This window comes from Streptopelia decaocto (genome assembly GCF_964273445.1).
Source record: "Streptopelia decaocto genome assembly, chromosome: Z".
In the NCBI taxonomy this organism is placed as follows: Eukaryota; Metazoa; Chordata; class Aves; order Columbiformes; family Columbidae; genus Streptopelia; species Streptopelia decaocto.
In genome coordinates this window covers 30275959-30298198 of record NC_138657.1, presented here as the reverse complement: position 1 = coordinate 30298198, position 22240 = coordinate 30275959, and the positions used below count along the sequence as shown (strand labels likewise).

Below are 22240 nucleotides of genomic sequence, written 5' to 3'. Positions count from 1 at the left end.
GTTAGGATTGTTTTTCCCCTACTGAATTCTTACCCGATTTTTACTTCCCTTCCAAAATCTACTGGTTATATAGACCAATGCCTGTCTATGTACATTCACTTTATATAGGTTGATATTCAACTGCCAGCTTTGAAGCAAACCGAGATCAAGCAGGCCGACTTGGAACAGCAGAAACCCAATGAAGATATACCTAACACAGCACCTACAGTAAAAAAGGTAGACCCGATGGAGGCTAAAGGTGAGGTGAAAATCACTATCTTACTAATTAAGAACATTTAATCAAGCATTTAAAAAACATCTTTGTACACAAGATTACGATGGAAGAAGTGACACCAGTAGACTGAACTTTAATCATTTTTCAGGCTGTGGGGAGGTATAATATCTATTCAAGCATTTTTATTACCAGCATTCCTACTGGCTCAGTTTTGTTGTAATTGACATGCTACATGTAAAGGAAAATACAAATATTTACAATTCTGTAGTCATATTCGTCATTAAATACCCTGCTTTTGGAAGAAATGATCTGCAAACACATTTAAAATTTACTTTCTTACTAAGTTTGGCACATCTAGCCTGCTAGTCCTCCCTATGGAGTTAGTAACAAGAAGTAAAACACATAAACCTGATGCTTACATAGCACACTGCATTTTTTATTTAATCTTCTTGTTTCACCTGCCTAATTTATTAACTGCACATACCAAAATTTTTAGTAGGTAGAAGTCTGAATCTGTTGACAGTAAACAATGTCACAGTAGACTCTACAAATCTCATTCTTTAGCTGTTCCTAATAGCAAAAACATGGGTTATCTTATTTCTCTTTGGAACTGATGTAGTTGGAAGATACTCTTTCACAGGTAAAACAAGAATTGAATGTCAAGGATAAAGCAGTATTCATTGAAGGCTTTCAGCATGTGCCACCACTGAAAGGCATGAGGTTTTTTACTCAGAATCATTTTTATTGTTCACAGAAAGAATAAAGGGCCCAACTGACATCAGAAAACAAGAGCCTAAGGCAGAAGAGGAGAAGCTTTCAAGTGACCTGAAAAACCCACAGGATTCACTCAAGGATGCTGAGGGTCATAAGGAGATCTCAGAGATGGAGCTGAATCAATCTGAAGATGGGAAACAGGTGGTGGGGCAAGATGCACTACAGCTGGCAGCAGAGCAAGCTGCCAGTGAGGAAATTGAGAGGGAGCAGCTCCTAAACTACAATGCTAAGCAGGATGACTCACCCCCTGGAAAGCCTGGTTGGTAACATGTCATGTACCGTTAAGAACAGTAAAGAAATGGAAATGTGGAGTAGAGCACGGTTTCTACAACAGTAGTGGCAGCTGGCCGGACTCAGTATGAGGTTTTGTAAAGCTTAGTGTGAGACGCAATAGGGTAGTCAGTCCCCAGCAGTCTGCTACAGACATGGGTAAAGCTGGAGGCTTTTGTTTGTGCAGCATGGAGCTGCCAGGCTGGGTTCTTCTGCGTCACTGTGGTAGCATTCCAGTCTCTCTCTCCATTGGCTGTACAAGGCATGTGGGGAAATGAGCCCCACTTTTTGGTGTTGCAGCTTTATAAGAATCTGATGCATTTGCAAAGGATGAGGTGTTAACCATCCAAAGCATTGATGAGAGGTATTGATGTTTTGCAGACTTTTTATAGTGTCAGTGTGTAAATGCTAGCTGTGTCCCTATTTCAAAATAAGCTAGCATGAGTCAAGCTCAGCCTTAAGACTTCAGGTATCTGAAGTTCATTATTGTGAGTCTGCAAAGCTGCAGATCAGAAGTTGCAAAGGTGCCAGTTTGTGGCATCAACCACATGTGACCCAGAACCACGTGTCTCTACATCACTGAGCAGCAGAATATTGATGTTGTGCCTAAACATGACCAGAACCTAGACATCCCTCTGCCTGTCTGGAGGAACTTGGTCTCAGGTGGACCTACTAGCTCAGAGTAATCACGAAGAAGCCTTACGACAGTCAGAGCAGGAAATAATGCCCCCAAAAGTGCTGTTTATGCTTTTCTAGTGAATGCATTCATAGAATGATGAGTGATGATGTTAACACTGTTGATAACTTGGCAGGGATAAATAATCTCATCTGCATTGCTAGAGCAGTATTTTCCTTACTGTTCCAAAAAGATGCTGGCCAGAGCAGGCTGCCCCCAAAGAGATGTGAATAAAAGTTACCTAAATTGCTTCTGTTTTAATGGAAATAAATAGCAGAAAGATTAGGTAAAAAAACCACTGAAATTATGCAAGTTGAAGCTCTGTTATGTAGCCTGGGAAAGGTCAGAGTTTCTGTGAGCTGGAAGGACTAGTAGGATGTTCTTCAGGCTTGATTGTTCAACAAAAATACCATACCTTACTGCATAGCTTCCTTGTAGCCAAAGGAGCCTAAGGTAGAAAAAGAATTCTTCCACATTTCTGAGCATCTTCTCTTTCAATAAAAGCTTCTTTTAAAAGTTTGAGACCTTTGGGTCTGTAACTGTAAAAATCTGTTTGATGTGGTGGTCTGAACATGGACAACATAAGGCAAAAAACTTTCAAGCCTGTTTCTCAGCCAGTTAGTAATTAGAGGGCTTGGCTTGAGAGCGGTCTGAACCAGAGGCTCCGATCTCTCTTAACTGCATCTGCTTATACCTCTATGCTGTTATGTTTTTTCCTAGCTAGTTAACTGAAAAATAAGAGTAGTAGTTTGGCAATCAGAAATAATGCTTCCATTTAGTTTTGAGCTCTCTATATAAAGAAATCTTAAAATAGTCATAAAAGTTGCTTGAGATGAATATGACTCAGTGAAGAAAATATCTCAAAGCACTTTTGTGTCAAGTTAGCATAAAATACTTATTTTTTTTTATGCTATGGTCACAGCTTTCCACTTGGTGGACAAATTAAAACAAGAAGCGGGGAAGACGAGATATGTTTTAGTGGTGGTGGCAATATATTTAAAAGCAACACCACAGTCAAGTTTTCAGCATTGGCTTCAGGTTTTACTCTTCCTTAGCCTGTCCTTTAATGTATTCTGAAATTGTTCAATGCTTTTCCTTTTTGTCCATCTGAATGCTGGCTGAATTTTTTATTACACTTTCAAAATCCCAGAAGTTTCTGTCTTTTATCTAGTTCTTTAGAAAAGATTTACAGCAAAACCTGCTCTGAAGTTTAACAGTCCAAATGGAAAAATAATACGAAAACCTACTCTAAACAGCAATTCATTCAGCACCAAAGTAAATTCTGTTGAACATTGTTACAGTAACTGTTTCGTGTGCAGATGACATTAAGGTATACCATAAAACTTATTATTTTTAATGTTTTTCTAGACAAACAGGAATATGAAGCATTGAACCAGGACAAGAATGTTGATTACAATGTAGATGATAATGAAGCTGAATCAGAAACAGACAAGCAAGCAGCACTTGCAGGGATTGAAAATGGAAAAGAAAAAAAGAAAAAAATAATAATAAAAGAAGTTTTAACCTGTCATCAGTACCACATGCTGAAAATTTTAAGCTTATGTTTTCCATGGTATCCTATAGCAGCCATAGCTAGCTGATTTCCCTTTTTCCTTTGAGCTTTCCCTCGTGTTGACAGTGTGACCTATTTTCTTAAAAGCATCACTGAAGCCACCGTTTAACATGTGGTGGGGAGGGGCAGTATCTGTAGCTTTACTATACCGTACCTAACAGTCTTTTCAGAATGTCTCCTGCTGTATTCTAGATGAAGAACTGTCACTTCTGCCTCTTAAGAGATTTCTGTACCTTTTTCTTTTTTTCCTAATTAGATCAAAACTCTGAAGATACAAAGAACCACGTATTGGAGCATGGTGAAGAACGACAGAGGTTGTGAAGAAATGAGATTAATGATGCAACTTAGTCACCTCTTCATATAATTGCAGCAATGATAAGAGCAAAGTGATCTGATAATGTTTTGATTATCTTCTCAAGGCTTCAATAAGTGCCCAAACGAAGTGGTATTTTCTTGTGAAGTTTCAGTACTGTTTCAGTGGTGAAAAAAATAATCTTAAATCTCTGGAGGCTTGTTTTAAAGCATCTTGACTTCTGCAATGACTCTCTCCTTCCTACCAATTATAAAATTGACACCAACTAGCAATAAACATAGTAACTTTGAAGTCTGCCAACTTGCAGAGTCATACTATAATATGTGTGGATTGGTGGTAGATGAGAAAGACTCCACTACCAAGCATGGATGTCTTTCCTGAGCAATGCAGTAGGTAGGTCCCCAGCCTATTTTTAAGAGGAGCTAAGTTACCTTGACAAGCCATGGGAAGGATGAAGAATGGCCCATGCTGCAGTTGTGCCTCTTCTGGCACCTTTTTACTGCTATGTAGATAAGACTCAGAAACCATGATTGTAGTCCTCAGATATTATGCAGTATGATACATTCTCCTGGGCCTCCTAAATGAAATTGCTAGCTTACACTATCTGTAACCAGGCTGAAACACTGTCCTGGTTGTGCTCTTAGCTTTTAGTTTAAAAAAAAAATAAATAATATTCTGACAATAGTGTCTTCTTAAGAGATTAGCAGGAAGATTTTTCTGAAAGTTTTGTTGGACTGCTGTTCACAAGACCAGTACTATGGTATGGCTCAGTTATGGCTAACTTATACACATTCAGAGTATAAAAATTCAAACTCCTAAACTTTTTGCGACAAAACCCATCTGAAATGGTGTGCTAGAACTACCCTTTACTCCACCCAGCCACTATCTTCTGCTAAAAAGTCAAAAGGCATATTCTCGCCTTGTAGAACAGCAATCATCTCAGCTGCTCAAAGTGACTGATCTTCTCTGCTAAGCTTTTGAAGAAGGTAAACCAGACCATGCATTTACCAGACATCTCAATGTCTCCCACGGGGGAAACTGTAGTTGTTGTGAAGTCCTGTGTTATGCATAATGTTAAGGAAGTTGCATCATGTTGTTAGTGTTCTGTAGTCTTTTTCTTTTCTGAAACTTGTTGAATGTAAACTAGAAACTAGTTTACTTGTGATAACCTAGAAATACTCTCTACTACCACTAAGGCACCCTTAACTGCAGTCCAGCCTGCATGGTGTGTACATGTACCCAGCTGGTTTTAAGGTTGTATTCATATCTGTTCTCAAGACTGACACCTGTGTTTGGAGCAATCTTTGTGAGTGTGAACCCACCTCTGTTGAGACAGCACAGGAGCAGACAGATACAGCTAACTTCCCAACTAGCAATTTCACTTAAGAAAATACTAATTTGTCTTGGCTTTGTCTTAATGCACTTCATTTTGTAACAACTTCTGTGGTGTCTCATTCCTCAGCCTACTAGTTTACAGCTCCTGTACCTTGAGATGCCTAAATATGCAAATGGCAGGTTGGTTGTTTTGTGTATGAAGAGAGCATTAGTTGTCAGAGTGAGAGGCAGAGCTCAAGTCAGATGGTGCCTGTTAAGCCTAAAGACTGATCACTGACAGACTTGCCATGTGTAACTTGAATTCTTCTGAGAACGTATGTGGCTTCCATGTGACTTCCATTATTGAGCTCTTGGTTACCCTGTGTCTTTTACTTCAATTGGACTTAACTGGTCTGGGCTGCTAGTCAGTATAACAGGGAAAACAAATGCTTGTAAGCAGGAGAGAAAAGGAGGTATAAGCATCCCTTCTAACTGATGTGTATTGGGAAACTTGGGCTATTAAGGTTGTTGGGTTTTTTTTCCAAATAATGGCATGTTTTAACATCAAAATGTTTACCTGTATTCTTGAGTAAAAGGTGTATTTTCTTAGGACTTACTTAATCTGCAAACAGTTTTATAGGTGAGATTATGTTAATCAGGAATTTAATAGTGATTGTTGAAGAACGTATGTTATATAAAATGTACAGTGAAACACTGTATTCAGGTTGAATGAATGACTTTAACTTGATCCTGGTAAAATCCCAAACAAAATCCTTAAGGTAATTAATATATTGCTAGAGAATTCTTTTAAAATGGATTGTTTTGCCTGTATTTCTGTACAAACCTGACTGGGTTTCTCACTAGCCAGCTAGAACAAGACCACCTTTGTACTGAGCACACTTGTTACACCTCTGACAGGAGGGGTCAGGAAACCTGCTGTTCAAAAGCATAAAGGAATACAACCTTATTCTCAATGGCTTCAAGTGCTACAGGAATGTAACTAGGGTGGTAGATTTCTAGTAGACAAGGGTCTTGTCTGTATATCTGCTATATAGAATTTTAAAATTAAATGACTTTTTAGTTGAACAAAACAATAGATTCGTTTGGAATTATGGTTTACATTATGTAGTGTTGTCTATCACTATAATTTTTAGTTGCATGAGGCAGGGAAGGTTCCTTTGCTGTAATGATCTTGGGGATAAAATAACACTTGTCCTTGGTTTTTAAAAACTAAGCCTGATACATTTTAGATAAACATTTTAAAATAAAAATAATATTCCTTACTGTGTATTTAACTTATTCTGTATAGTTCATCCACTTCTAATGTTAATGAAAACGGGAAAGGTGATTGTTCCTGTTGTGTGGGGTTTTGTTTGTTTTGGTTTTTAGTTCTCTAAATCACGTGGAACATGGGTTTCTCTTATACTTGCTGCTTCTGTTGGAGAAATACCGAAGGCTGTCCATGGCCTGCTGTCATGTTGTTCAATATTTTCTAAGACAGGAAAAAATTTTGTGATTGTTTACAAGAAGACAGCAAAAGCCAGAATAATTCTCAGTGCCTTGCACTAGAACCAGTTTGCCATCTTTACATCTACACTTTCTAGGATTTTCATTCCTTTGACAACTACAGAGAAGTATTGAAGTGTTTTAATAGTGATAAGCCACCATATAAAATGGTATGCAGCCAAGTGAGGAAACATATGTCTTCAGGGCAGTACTCCTGCTTATTGCAAGAAACTGTGAATTGCTTGCAGGCAAGTTGGTGTTCCACTTTAGACTTTCTTCACTGTTTTTCAGCTCTAGCTCAGCAGTGCTGCTGCTTAGGTGATGAGTTGAAGTGGTGTTATTCCACAGTACAACTATATATTAGGAGAAACACAAACAAATGTCTTTCTTGGTAAAGGAGTTACAAACTCCTCACTATGGAGAAAGCTTAGGGGAGACGGCTTAGGGGAGACCTCAGCATCACATTCCAGTATTTAAAGGGTAGCTACAAAGAAGATGGAGACTCCCTTTTTACAAGAAGCCATGTGGAAAACATGAGGGTTAATGGGTACAAGTTATTCCTGGGGAGATTCTGATTGGACACGAGGGAAATTTTTCACAGAGAGAACAATCAACCACTGGAATAATCTCCTCAGGAAGTGGTGGATTCCTCAACACTGAACACTTTTAAGATTCAACTGGACAGGGTGCTGAGCCATCTTGTACAGATTGTGCTTTTGCCAAGAAGGATTGGACCAGATAATCCTTGTGGTCCCTTCCAACCTGATGTTCTATGATTCTTAAGCTTTTTTCCCCTCTTGTAACAGAAGGTTGATCAATGCAACAGCTGACCTCTTATTTCACATATGCAGGAGGAAGAACTGTTCCAGGAAAGAAAGAGTAGGTTTGGGGCTTCTCCTGTTTGGCATTTCTACCTGTATCAAGCATTACAGAAGGCACTAGGATCCAGCATCAGCATCGCAGTTAAAGCAAGACAATGAAGGTCATGCAAGAGTTGACTGAGCAATGGAACAAATCAGCAATCCCTGCTTTGCAATGGCAAAGCAAACACAGGATTGAAATAAAGTTGCAGAACAGTTAAAATAGACTCCTAGTGTGTTATGTTCCTGTGTTGCTAGTGGCTGTTACAGTGTTAGCTATGCAGATGCTCCAGTGGGTGAAGAATAAAGACAAAGGAACAAACCGCAACTAGAAGTAACTTACTCCACTGCTCCAAGGCGTTCTACATCTGAGACAAAATACCTCCTAGACAATTTACTTCAGTAAAATAAAAGTCACAAAATTCAGTGCAGGAGGAGATAAATGACTAGTTTCCACCTGCTCTCAATTTCTATATTGTTTTAGCTTGCAGGACTTGGTAAGAAAAGAATTCAGTCTTTCTACTTGCAAAGTGAGCAAATTTGATGCAACAAAGTGAAAAATACGGAAACTCACAATCTCTCCAAGTGGCTTTGTTCAAAGCCAAATTTCAGTAGCTCAGCTGTGCATAGAAGACATGAGGCTTTTCTGTTTTATTTTTGTTCAGTCCCAAATGTTATTAAATCACCAAACTACCACTTTCTGTCAGAGCTTATTTATTAATGTGATTTATGATCAAAATGTGTAAATAATTCAGGTACAACATTTTTCAATATAACAACTTATTAAAATCTGCTTCACCTGTAAAACCATGCAAACCACTTAAGCAGCAGTTATCATTCAGATCACGTAAAGAAAGCAGAGTACAAATATTCCACGTAACGGTACTTTTACCCTGGAAATTCCTCTTAGTCTGGGTGCAGCACTAGATATTCCATCCTACAGGTGGTATCTGTATGTTTCAGGTATCCTAACAATAATCTCTTGCCTTTCAAACAAGCTTCACAACTGGAAAATATTTATGAGGGGAGAAGTCAAATTCTGGAGGAACCTAGAAAGAAAATATTTTAAACATTGAATTTAATCTCAAAATAAGGGATACCCTGCAGATAGAAAGAAAAGACTTTTAAGCAGCAGAAGATTGAAGAAAAATAATCCTAGCTCCTTAAGTTAATATCTGAAAAATATTTCGACCCACTTCTGGATATGCCAGTCATCCTCCGGTAGTGATGGGCACAAAGCTGTAGGGTGCTGGTGTGCCTCTCCAGTGTGCTCCTTCAGCGGCACGTCTGAAGGCCACCTCCTGCCTGTGACCCACATGGCACCCGCTATCCTGGCAGCCAGCCCTCTCCCACGGGTGTTCACATGAGCTGCTGAGATGCTGCTACCAATTACTTCTTCCTGCTCTTGAGGAACACCCGTACTTGTACGTTATCCCTCACGCAATTCCCAATTTTTTTTCCAAAACATTTAGAAGCAAGAGTTTTCCATATTTAAATAACTGCAACAAACTATTTCCAAGGGAAAAATGGATTAAGTTACTTTCCCATTTTTTTCAGGAGTTAGAGTAACTGTGGCCTGAACCTGCTCATTCAGCTGTAAGAGATCTGTGGTAGTGTTGCGTGTAATAGTAAATTTCACATTCAAATCAACTGGCATTTTCTTACCTTAGAGTCTTTTTTGTGGCCTCCTGCCAGCAGCTTCATGACCACAATATTGGGTTTAGCAACCTTTAGAATTCGATTCACCTAAATACAAAGCAGCAACAAGTTTTCAAGTGAAAGCATATGACCTCAAAATAATTTTAAAGGTAATACTCACATGTTCACATACCCTAACAATACAGCAGTCTCTTACAGTATCAGTTTAATAGCAGAGATCAGGGCATTTTGGATTTGCTTTAAAGTGTAACAGCTGGACTAATGAAACTTAATGAAGGGGAGATTGATTTTAAGAGTCACTTTTTTATTCAACAGACCACATAAACCACTGCTTTCCATGCTTAAGTTCAAAAATTGTCAAACTATGGCAAATTCTGAGGCACTAATCTAAACAGAGGTTTAGACAGACTCCAGGTATCTACCCCCAACACTGTGGCATAACGAGAGCGGGAAATTCATTTATCAAACTACTGCAGGAAACAAGCATGAGACTCAATCCTCTTTTCAGCCTGAAAACATTCAAACCTATTTTCCCACCTTTCAGGAGTACTTGTGAATTACCAGATTCCAGCTGAGTGAGACAGGCATGTGACACCTTCTTGTTAAAACTGATAGGCTTTTAGAACAGGGCCAGAAGACAACATGCAAGAAGGAACTAAGTTGCTATCAAACATATAAGGCACACAGAAGGGAGAAGTTTTGGAACAGTGAGCACAACCCTGATTATGTTACCTAATGCACTAAAACAAGCCACTGTGTAAGATGCCACTACCCTCCCCTGTTAACTCCTGAACTGAAGCTCTCAGCTTTGCTCAGCATTTTGACAAAGTACACTTTGGATTTCAAGGAGATCCAGCTGAAAACAAAGTTATTCTACTATGAGCAAATACTCCTTTTCCCAGTATTCCAGTCTTACCTCATAGTCTGGATTAGGAATATTCTCAAGAATCATTTTAGCTTGCTGGAAGTGTTTGCTAGCTGCCATGTAGAGATCTGATGACTGAGGAGGTGGGCTGTACTTATTCAAATCAGACATTTCCTGGTGTGTTACAGACATACATAAATATATATTAAAATAATCCGCCAGCAAGTTATATTTTTATCACCTTAATTAAAAAAAATGCTCAAGAAAAAAGTTATGTCAACTAAAAAATATTTTAAGAATAAATACTGAAGTTGAAAACTACCAAGCAGCACTACAGTTACAATGCTTACTGATTATTTTACAGTGCCACAAGATGCAATCAGCCTCTCATACTCTTGATAAAACAATCCCTCCCCTGAACAACTTGTCATTCATTTGCTTTAATAGTGCCACGCAGCAGGATGTAAAATTACAAGAAAAAATAGGAGAAAAAAAAAAGTATATGATGTTGTTTATTCAAATCAACTTTACAGCAGGTGAGATATTGAATCTGTTCAAAACTTTTTTTTTTTTGATTGCAGATAAAAAACTTCAATGACAAGGAAGAAGTCACTTCCACTACAACTGTTCAGAGCACTACATTAGGGAGAGTGACTGGCATACAAAATAGTACGGCTTCAGTTCAGACAGACCTTTAGAAACCTTAAGTTTAGCCACCAGCAATCTAAGTTTAACAAGAAATGTCCCAAGTTTCTGCACCTGAGGCAGAATAACCCTAAAATCAGTAGAGGCGAATAACCAGTTGGATGAGTAGCAGCATTACTGTGAACACCAAGTTGAATACAAGTCAATAAGGTGCCCTTATTACCTCATATAGGATTATACCAGTAGGAGTGTGGCCAGCAGACCAAGGAAGGTTATCATCCTATACTCAATATTTGTGCTGTAACATCTGAAATATGGCATCCAGTGCTGGACACTGAGCCAGCACTGTGAGCGAGCACTGTGCCCTTGTGGCCAGGAGGCCAATGGCATCCTGGGGTGTATTACAAGGGGGGTGGTTAGTAGGTCGAGAGGTCCTCCTTCCCCTCTACTCCTCCTTGGTGAGACCACATCTGGAATATTGTGTCCAGTTCTGGGCTCCTCTGTTCAAGAAGGACAGGGAACTGCTGGAGAGAGCCCAGCACAGAGCCACGAAGATGATGAAGGGAGTGGAGCATCTCCCTTATGAGGAAAGGCTGAGGGAGCTGGGTCTCTTTAGTTTGGAGAAGAGGAGACTGTGGGGTGAACTCATTAATGTTTATAAATGTGTCACGAGGATGGAGCCAGGCTCTTTTCTGGGACAGCCAATGGTAGGACTAGGGGCAATGGGTACAAAGTGGAACACAGGAGGTTCCACTTAAATCTGAGAAGAGGCCTCTTCACAGTGAGGGTGACAGAACACTGGAACAGGCTGCCCAGGGCGGTTGTGGAGTCTCCTTTTCTGGAGACATTCAAAACCTGTCTGGACACATTCCTGTGTAACCTCATCTAGGTGTTCCTGCTCCAGCAGGGGGATTGGACTAGATGATCTTTTGAGGTCCCTTCCAATCCCTAACATTCTGTGATTCTGTGACTCACCCAGTTTATGAAAGATGCTGTGATCTGGAGATGGCTGAGGGCCTAGAGCCTGTGACCCACAAGGGGAGGTCGATGGACCTGGACTTTTTCAGTTAGACAAGAACACTAGTGGGTAAGCTTAACAGCAGCCTACAGCTACTTGAAAGGTAGTTACAAAGTTGTCAGAAGACAAACCTGTGCAACACAAAATGGGAGGAGAGGTCACAAATAGTGTCTTAACTAATTCAGAGCGGACATTAGGAAAAAAGGTGATTAGTGTAAACCTCAGTCATGTTATCCAAAGACTAAAGGGACCAGGAAAAATAACTGGATCAGGCTAACCAAAGAGTTTGGAAAATCTCCATCCTTTGATTTTTTTCAGACTTGGCTAAACAAAAACAGCATTGATGTGATCTATACAACTACTTCAAACAGGAGACTGGACAAGACAAGCCTCCACTGGTCCATTCCAACCAACACTTCTGTGATTTTACACTCAAAATTACTTTTGTTTCATTTTCCTGTTTGCTTACAGCAGTACTAAAAGCATTCTGCTTTATAGCCACAGCCCAAAAGTCTGCCAACAGAATTTGAAGAGATTTTATTTTCATGTAAACCAACCCAAGCATCCCATAAACCACACCATCAGTTCAATTTTTAAATATCTAAAGGTCTAATTTTAGTAAGAATTCAAAGCAATATATTTTCCCTGCACACAACTAAAGCTAGAACTCCTTGCTATTTTGACTTAAATTTCGATATGAATTTTGAGATAGTAAAAGCTTTTTTTACAATGAAAACAATGTCTACAGTAGGTGAGGAAATGACCTTCATAAAAGCATGAGTGGCACCATGTTTCAAGGTTACTCACTTTAAACTGCAAGTAGTGCACTGGAGGTGGTGTGATAACACTGTTGAATGGAGCAAACCTGTGCTCATATCGAACTTGCTCACTGTCCAGTTCAAACTTGGGTTTTCTTACTTTGCCATCCATGTCAAACGCAATCATCGTCTAAATGGGAAAGAATAAATACAGTGAAAAGTGCTAGCTTTATGTCATAGTTTGCTGTGAGCAAGATGAAAGTTATGACTTAGCTATAACTGGAAAGACAGAAAAATAGTAGAGAATTTACCATATCACATTATGAACCTGAACATAATTTCCAGTCCCACTAAAAACAAAAAAGGCATGCAATGTATGCTTGATTCCTACTACAAAAAATTAAAGCCATTGTTCAGCAAGCACAAATAAATTACCTTGTACATCCCAGCACACATATTTTGGTATGCTTGACTCATGGTGATTTCTCTGCTGAGAGGACGAACTGCAAATTTCAGACAAAATATTTTTTTTATTCAACGTAAGTACACATATTAATTTCAGAAGGAAACAGTTCTTTCACATTTTCAGGAAGTGATATAATTCTCAATCATGTTTTAAAATAATGAAAGAAAACTGAACATAAAAAGCATGGACATGCACTTCTGCTCACCTGGCTCCTGATTACACAAAATATCTCAAAGACACAGTTAGCAGTCACAGGAATACCATACTGCCATCAGTAAGATAAACTGGTCCAGACAGTTCATGGCATTAGCATGGCACTATACAACACTAAACAATGGTCTAGAATTTAAAACTGGTAGTTGAGAGACTTGTTTGCTTAGTTCATGGATTTTTTTTTAACTTCTAAGACTATAAGGTTAAAGCATTTTTATCCTAATAAGAAAGATTTTTATTCTGATAACATTCTTTAAGCTCCCCTTTCACTTCCAGTGTTTAACTAGTGCCAGATTGCATCATACTTGGCACCTTTTAAAAAAGTATAAAATGCAGTACTACTTTTTTGAACTTCTAGAGACAAGGGAATTTAGTTGCTATGACCCTGAGCTGGTCACATCTAATTGTATCCCTTGAAAAGAAGACAAGGATAAGCACTCAAAAAAGAAAGAATAGCAAAGAGTGAAAGCGAGCTTCTGCACATTGTTTATTTGCAAGATCACTCCAACATACTACAATCTTAGTAGTCACTTAGGCATGACAAATCTGTACCAAATGCCATATAGACACTGGTTTTGGATGCCTTTTTGATAGCCGGCTCACAGTTCTGAACACAGAGACAGAAAGCTATGATATAGGAAGGGAAATTCTCATTTTCCCTCATGCATATACATCAGAGAAAGCACAAGCTTCTAAAGGGGCTTTTACACAACGGTACTACCACTGAAGTGAAACGGGACAACTCAACATTGTAAAATTAAGAAACGTGCTTGAACACCTTCTGAAGCCAAACAGAAATTACAGAAATACACTGAAAGTTTAGTCTTTGAATCTAGCTACAGTCACAAAGCCCCATACTTCTGGAGTAATTGCAGGCTGTAGAAAAGTAGTACTTTTCAAAAGTAATGGCTCTGGACCTGTTAATTATATCTCACAAGACACAACATATAACAGGATTGGTGAAGCTATGAATATAAATAAGCTTCTTTTTTCTGAAAGACCCATTTAAAAATAAATAAATAAATGTGCAATTCTTACACAGTGACTGACCTTTTTAGTTATAAAGTTTTACATTTAGCCTTCATAAACTTGAGGACATTTTTCCTACCCACATCAGTGTTGTGTTGACTCTATAAATTTTGATTTTTAATTCTACATGGCTGTATGAAGAGAAAACAAGAAGTCTGAGTTATACTCTACACCTAGGTACCTTTTTTCTTTTTCTTTGTTTTCTTACTACTACGACCCTTCTGTTGTTCCTCCATTATTCTCTCCTCCGCCATTTGAGAGCTGTCAGCGCGGCTCAGTGTTGACATCAACCAGGCATAGAGGAACTCTGACAGATACCTGCAGTAAAAACAGTATGTAGCTGTTGCATATGACAGTAGAAAATGTATTCATAATGCACACATCCTCATTGAATGCCAAGTTGTTTACTCAAAGAACCAATGATAAAGGACAACTTTTAGGGTAGTAAAAACCCTGTTTTGCATGGCTGAAATCAACAGATTAACATGTGTTCTGCATTTTTTTTTGGTTCCTCCCACTCCCCAAAACAAGAATCCATACAGATTCAACCACAGACAGCTCAAGGTATGCAAGTTTCTTATATGTTTACTAAGTCTAAGCCTCTTATTATTTCAAATCCCATATAAGATCAGATTTTTCAAGAATTCTTCCCCCTGTAAATGATGCATTTTTGAAAATGATACTATGTTAATATCTTTCTACTTTTGTTAGGAATTACTGTTTTGAGAAACAAGGTTATTACTGATTTTTTTCAAGCATTAAAAAGCCAATAAAAGGACCAAGCCCACAGGAACATGAGATCCACATGCAACTCTACAAGATTTAAGACAAATCTTTAAGAATTATTTCTTAGTCAAATAAATCTCTTGACTGACTTCAACTCAAAAGGAATAGGGAAAATAAAAGAGGAGAAATTACAGATCTGGAGCACATGAAGGAAGAAATAATACTTCACAAGTGGTCATAATTCAGAAGAAAAGTTACTGAGAAATAATTATTACTTTGCATATTTGCTCTCAGAAATGTCCTCTTTTTTGTTCTTTACTTAAGAGTAAGGAGATAAAGCAGTTGACACAACAGTTTCAATCAAAAGTGATTTTATTAAAATGGTGGCAGAAAAATGGGCAGCTAAAAATAGCATCTGACAGAAAGCTTGTTATTACTTATTGAGGTATTACTTAAAGAATATTGCCATCTCTAGTAGCTATATGGAATATTAATTTTCTCAATTAATTTACTAATGAAACAGCCTAGAAACACAATGAGAGGCACTGAAGTTCAGTCTAATCTCTCAGAAAGAAGGCTTACAGCTTATCTAATAACAGTTTATTGCTAGCTTTACAGGAAAAAAAAATAGAGCAAAACAAAAAAGCAACAACAAAAAAGCAACAACAACAAAAACCAAAACAAGCCCCATCACAACCGAAAACAACCCCCCCCAACTAAAAAAACCCCAAACAAACAAAAAACCCCCACAAAACCTAAGTATACCCCCCCAAAATATGTAAGTGTAGAAGCACTTCAACATAGGAAGGTTCAACATCAAATTTTTAATGCTGAATCAAAAAATGAACCATCTAAAATAATTTATCTTTTGGATCAACCCACCAACTATGAAAAATAATTAATGTGAACAGAAGTGGGAAAAAAAAAAGTATTTTGACTCCATAACAGTGCAATCATCTTTACTACAGGCAACTGAAACTTCAAATGTACTCAGAGTAAACTGTTATTTTTACCTAGACAGCCGTCAGATTACACTCACAACTTAAAACTCAGTAGATGTTTTTAAAAATACTTGAGATCAACAAGACTGTTGGTCTTGGTACTACAAAGACAGAAAAGAATAAAATAAACAGTTTTCCTCCTGCATTCTCTTGTATGCCAAAATGAGCATATTTTTCATTCATTGTCATTAGAAGACAGTTTTAAAAAGCTAAATAGAAAGTGAATTACTATTTAAAAAAAAATAAAAGTTGTAGAAATGAACCCAACAGATTTTTTTTCCACTTGTAATTTAAGGAATAAGTAAACTAAACACTGTGTTAAGCAAGTCTGAAATTAAAAAAGCATAGTTGAATTCACTCATGTAAATATTTGAAATTACAGCTCTGTGAGAGCACCCCCCTCCAACACCTGTGAATAAAGCATCCTCTTACCAATATATGTAGTAGTATTCATGCATACTGTAAAGTTCCAACTCAAAGCCACTCAGAAGATACTGTATCATAATACGAAGGTTATGATAGAGGACCCAGGTGCCCAAGCAAGCCAAATGTTGCCTTTGTGGTTCCTGCTTCAGTAACATACTATGCAGTGCTGCGTCTACTTTTTCTGCCTATTGAAAAAGAAAGGACAGTAACGGGGAAGGAAGAACATTTGACGGAAACAGCATCCAAGTTCTGCCAGAAAAAAAACCTCTTAAAAACTGAATACAAATTGGGTCAGTGAAACCATGCTCCAGATTAAAAGACAGAAATATGTCTTTACAGATATTGCCACTTCTATAGTCTAGAACTGTCAGAAAACTGGAAAGTTATTCACATAAGTAAACTCTGTTGCACAGAAAACCCACAAATAATCTATGCAGTAATACAGCAATAACATCAGTTTTTTTAAAATTTAAAATTTTAAAAGTATTTCTATACAGATTGTTAGCAGTCACATGAGCACTGAAACTCAGAACCCATCACAACCTGTTATTAATTTTGTTATATTGGCTTTTTTTTTTTTTTAATTTATGAGCTTAACAGGCAAGAAACACACTGTGGCCCACCAGGGAAATCAAAATATTGCTAAAGCCAGTTCCATCTTAAAAAGTAATTGTAAAGAAGACATAAAGTCTCTCACAGTTGGAATATTATCAGTAGTCCTGAACAAACCAACCCATATAACCTGTTACAAAGTGAAAACAGTGTCTCAGCTGCAGTATTGCAACAAACTCTGAACAAAACCATCTTGAGAGAACCTGGACCACAAAATCTCCCCAGCTCCAAGTTCCTTGCCTGTTCTCCTGTGCATGCACCTCTTGGAAAATATTGTTATTTCATGCCTCTCACCGCTGCAGAAATACATTTCCAGCAAGTGGAAATAAATAATTCCCTGTAATCTTTCACTTCCTGTTCTTCAGAAATGTTCAAAATCAGTTGATTTAATTTACATTTATTTTAAAAATTGTTACTAGATTTTGCAGTTTACATCCTACATAGCTGTAAGACTATGTAAGAATTTTCAAAGGTCTCTGGTAAACATGGCTCACCCAACTCTCCCTGGCTACATCTTGTAGACCGACAGTTACAAGCAGAACAGAGACTAAAAGCAGGGGAATTGCCAGTAAATTACAGATATCATAGCAGGGTTACTTGAAGTCTACTTACTGGACAAAGTTAATCTTAAAAAACGCAACATCTTTTAGTTCAATAGATCCAACAGGAAGTCTTTGGATGCATAGTACAGACTTCCCAGTCTGCATTTTAGGAATCCTTGTCCTAAAAATTTTAGGACAAAGGAGTCACTTCATTCATCTAAAATCTAATCCCACATGCTCCATTCCAGTAGGAATACACCTGGAAAGAAAAATTTGCTGGCCTGCTGCCTAGGACATTACCTCATCTTGAAGGGTGGCAAATTCCTCAAGAATGTGACCCAATTTATCCCTCTGACGAGCTCTGTTGTGTCCATGGATTTGAATCAGACTACAGAACGGCTGAAAGAAACAAGAGTGTAGTTTGAAATTTTCAACATAAGTTTAAAGCTATGGGAGAAGTACTATTCTGTTGATTTAGGCACTTGTTTAATACATCTATATGAGGAGATGGGTTACTTATGGCTCCTTAGGGAGTGCAAGCTAGCAGACAAGCAAGCTCTCTGAGTGATCACAGAATCAGAGAATGTTTGGATTGGAAGTGAGAGATCATCTATTCCAACCCACCTGCTACAGCAGATTCACCTAGAGCAGATCACACAGGAATGTGTACAGGTGGGTTATGAATGTCTCCAGAGAAGGAGACTCCACAACCTGTCTGGGCAGCCTGTTCCAGTGCTCTGTCACTCTCAAAGTAGTTTCTCCTCATATGATGGAACCTTCTATGCTTCAGCCTATGCTCACTGCCCATCAAGATGCAAGAGCCCATTTCCCTCCACACAAGTCAACCTGAAATTGAGCAAGCATCTTTAGGAATCTGATCAGAACAGAATGTTTGGGGTGAGAGAGATATTTCTTATGCCTAAATCCATGTGCCCATGTGGCCAAGAAGATCAACAGCACCCCGGCTTGTATCAGAACTAGTGTGGCCAGTAGGACTAGGGAAGGGATTGTCCTCCTGTACTCAGCACTGGTGAGGCTGCACCTTGAATCCTGTGTTCAGTTTTGGGCCCCTCACTACAGAAAAGACATTGAGGTGCTGGAGAGAGTTCAGAGGAGGGCAATGAAGCTGGTGAGGGGTCTGAAGCACAAATCTGATGAGGAGCAGCTGAGGGAACTGGGGCTGTTTAGCCTGGAGAAAAGGAGGCTGAGGGGAGACCTTATCACTGTCTGCAACTACCTGAAAGGAGGTTGTAGCATAGAGGGTGTTGCTCTCTTCTCTCCAGTAGCAAGTGACAGGATGAGAGGAAATGCCCTCAAGTTGCAGCAGGGGATGTTTAGATTGGGTATCAGAAAAAATTTCTACACGAAAAGGGTTGTCAGGCATTGCAACAGGCTGCCCAGGGAAGTGGTGGAGTCACTATCCCTGGAGGTGTTTAAAAAATTCATAGATGTGGTGCTTAGGGACGTAGTTTAGTGGTGGACTTGGCAGTGTTAGTTTAATAGTTGGACTCAAAGATCTTATGTGTCTTTTCCAACCTAAATAATTCTATTATTTTATGATTTTCTTATATTTTCATTGTGCTGCATTCAATAACTAATTTTTTTAAAACAACATTAAAACATTTCAAACTGGAGAGAATGTAAAAATATTTTTGGTTTTACTAGTGCATGCATTTTCCTGTGACATGAAGCTACCCTTTAAAGAGGTAGCAGGTGCAGATTTCTAATAAAGTGAAATGTTAGTGAGATATCTGGAAGCATAATACAGAAAACAAACAGCAATGATTATACTGGCTTTTTAAAAAGTGTTACCATTTCTTTAAATGGTCAACTTTTGCAATTTTGCCGTCATGTCATGTATCTAAAAAAACTGGTCTCATTTTCAAAAGCAAGGAAATCTTGGAAGTGCTCATATACACACAGAGATGCTGTAATTGGAATGAACACTTACCCGAACGCAATGTGTCACAAAGGAATCAATGTAGTCCTTCGCCTGGTGACTATTGTAAAGACAACACCTAAAAGAAAAATATCCACATACATACATATGTTTATAAATGTCACCAGTCTATGTACCACAAAATTAAAAAAGAAACATGAGTGCAGCAACAGTGAGTCACTCCTTCATACTTAAGCACTTATAAGTACAAAATGTATATATATTCTTTATAGGTTTGTCCTTATTTTTTTAGGCAGAAATATTTTTACATGAGACATGTAAACACATGTAAGTAAACTCAAGATCCACTTACTTCGGGGAAAGTACTGGAGGACTGACAAAAGACCTTAAAGCATCTTTTACCATGTCTTGCATGAGGTGAGTGCCAAACACCTTCTTGTTATCTACCAGAAAAGTTGTCTGAAAGTGAAAATGTGCTTTTTAAAAACATGTTTTAAGTTAAAAGCAATGTTTTAGAAATTATCAATAGACAGCTCTTACAGTACATATTTTATATCAGAAACTTGTAAGATTGCTTTAAGAATAAAATGTTTCAGCTAGCTACAACACTACAGACTCGGAAATAGAGGCATGTCAGGATCTGTCATTTCTCCGGTATCGCCATTATTGCCCTATTACTTGCATAAGAAAATGCATGCAAAATCATTTTATTTCTTGGACTTTTAAAGGTGATTAACCAGATAGATGTTTCTGAAATCAGTATAAAATAGGTTATGTGGTTTCCCTGGAGGCAAATAAAGGTAATTCTTCAGACTAATGCAGGCTTTTTTCTACCCCTATAGATTCTACAGCTTTCATTGGTTGTGTCTGATGTTCATTTCATTCTCCTCCACAAGTTGTGTGTCCCTTTCCTACATGGTTCCCCAGCAGGCGCAGGAAAAAACTCTACTGTCAGGCATCCACAGGGATTGCACAAACACATGTAGTGGAAAGTCAGAACACACACAGGCTATGAAAACATTTTACTTGCCAAGTTATATTCTATACTTTCAAGATTAAATGAAGCAGTGAGAAGTAGTAGCCTGTTCTGCCCTAACCATCAGTTTTACTGCTGTAGCAATAGAGGCAGTCTATACCCGAATTTCAGTCCAAACAGGGACAATGAATACAAACAACAGCCCCAAACTGAGGCAGCACAGAACAGAACAAAAATGCATGTACAGGCCCACTTCTATGGCAGAAAAAATATTTTAACACTTCCTGTTTTAATTGGCATGTACTAACATGATCTAAGCAACATTATTTTAAAATGTTTTAAAAAATTAGATCAGAATATAAGCCTCCATATGCCTAATAGTTAAGTATCTCCAGAAAATTTGTTACCACTTAGTAAGTGATACACAAATAATTTAAATATTTGAAACAAGATTATGAATCCGTATTTAGAATGAATGCAGAAGTATTTTATTCAAAGACATAGATTGGGACTTGCCTGTAACAGTGATCTTGAAAGAACACATGGTGATTGCTCACTAAACTCACAGAAAAAATCCTAATTTACATTTAGGAAAAAAAAGACAATTCAGGTTAATATGCCAATTTTTTAATATATATTTACACACACATACTTGCATTTTTATATATACACACATACGCAATTGTGTAAATATGCCTGTAATTCTTACACATAAACACACATACATACACACAGCATAGCTTATACAACTTGTAAGAAAGCATGAATAATTTGAACAAAATAGAATACGTTATGAAGCTAAATTCTATTTTTTTCTGAAATTACATTTAATTGAACAGAACAAAAAGTTTCTGAATTTTCTTCTTCAGATGCAATAATTAGAAGGATGATAGCGTAGAAAAAAAGGTAGTATTAAACTGTTAAGATCACAACATAACTGAACCAGGTATGTAACAAAAACACAATGTTTAACTGTTGCCAGATGCTTCATGCAAACACTAGTTTAATCAATTTAACAGGAAGAGGAAGACCAAAGATTTTTCCTTGATCTTCAAACTGACATATCTGTGGCTCTTCACTCAGTCAGTGAACACATATATGGTAATGAGTTTTTTCAAGCATTTAAGTGTCTTCTAATAAATGTAGGCAGTAACTGAGAAAAACACTTATTCAGGAAATAACATAAGAAGGTGCTTCACTTTATAGCTATTCAGGGAATTACATGCTTAAACAAAAATGTATTAAGTGTTCTCTCGTGTTACAGGTACATATGCAGAATACTGCTTACTGAAGCTGAAAAAATCATTAATATAGCAAGGAATGATGTTCTGCTACTGTAGATGCAGCTCTTCAACCAAATAAAGAATTACAAGGAAATCAACTTGATTGGACTCTGCCATTAACATGTATAATTATTTAACAGGTTATAGGGAAAAATGGGAGATCTGAGAGGAGAAAAGGTCTTCGCCAAAAAAAGAAAACTATTAAGTATCAGGAAAAACAGCAAATTGTGAAACTGTACATAACAATGAGAAACACCAAAAGATTCATATGCACAGCTCAGTATGTGTATATGGAATGATTTTTTGCAAGTTACATTTTAAGATCTTATTTTTGGCTATAAATAAGAAACACTTATGCTTACCAGTATGCAGTGCAAATTAGTCAAGTTGACTACTTCACATACAGTTTTTATTCGGTCTATTAGTTTGGAAAAATAATTGACCATTTCTTCCCTTTTAATTATTTTTGCGTATCGAGGAAAAGTTGGTGGCAGCAATCTCTGATTAACAAGAGGCTCAAAGCCCATCATAATAGGATGATCTAGTAATGGAGGAGGGGAGAGAGAAAAGCTGCATATTAGCTGAGTTTTCAAAACTCACTTCAAGCTTTAAAGTATAATA

General features: G+C 37.7%; 2 protein-coding genes across 8 annotated transcripts in view; one reads left to right on the top strand and one right to left on the bottom strand.

The window, feature by feature from the left end:
- Positions 1–6424, top strand: part of GOLM1 (golgi membrane protein 1) — a 35016-nt gene extending 28592 nt beyond the window's left edge. For 3 of the 4 annotated variants that reach the window (XM_082074764.1, XM_082074766.1, XM_082074765.1), the window contains 3 exons: positions 109–238; positions 969–1247; positions 3764–6424. In XM_082074764.1, coding sequence (XP_081930890.1) covers positions 109–238; positions 969–1247; positions 3764–3828 — 474 coding nt within the window. In that variant the 3' untranslated portion in view covers positions 3829–6424. Of the gene's footprint in view, positions 1–108; positions 239–968; positions 1248–3302; positions 3417–3763 lie in introns of all 4 variants that reach the window. The other variant, XM_082074767.1, reaches the window with a different exon arrangement.
- Positions 6425–8197: 1773 nt separating this feature from the next.
- Positions 8198–22240, bottom strand: part of NAA35 (N-alpha-acetyltransferase 35, NatC auxiliary subunit) — a 31481-nt gene continuing 17438 nt past the window's right edge. For all 4 annotated transcript variants that reach the window (XM_082074761.1, XM_082074760.1, XM_082074762.1 and 1 more), the window contains exons 12-23: positions 21982–22160; positions 20853–20912; positions 19713–19819; positions 19412–19478; positions 17761–17859; positions 16313–16491; positions 14335–14471; positions 12881–12948; positions 12495–12635; positions 10076–10198; positions 9166–9246; positions 8198–8549 (exon numbers count right to left, since the gene is read on the bottom strand). In XM_082074761.1, coding sequence (XP_081930887.1) covers positions 8490–8549; positions 9166–9246; positions 10076–10198; positions 12495–12635; positions 12881–12948; positions 14335–14471; positions 16313–16491; positions 17761–17859; positions 19412–19478; positions 19713–19819; positions 20853–20912; positions 21982–22160 — 1301 coding nt within the window. In that variant the 3' untranslated portion in view covers positions 8198–8489. The remainder of the gene's footprint in view (positions 8550–9165; positions 9247–10075; positions 10199–12494; positions 12636–12880; positions 12949–14334; positions 14472–16312; positions 16492–17760; positions 17860–19411; positions 19479–19712; positions 19820–20852; positions 20913–21981; positions 22161–22240) is intronic.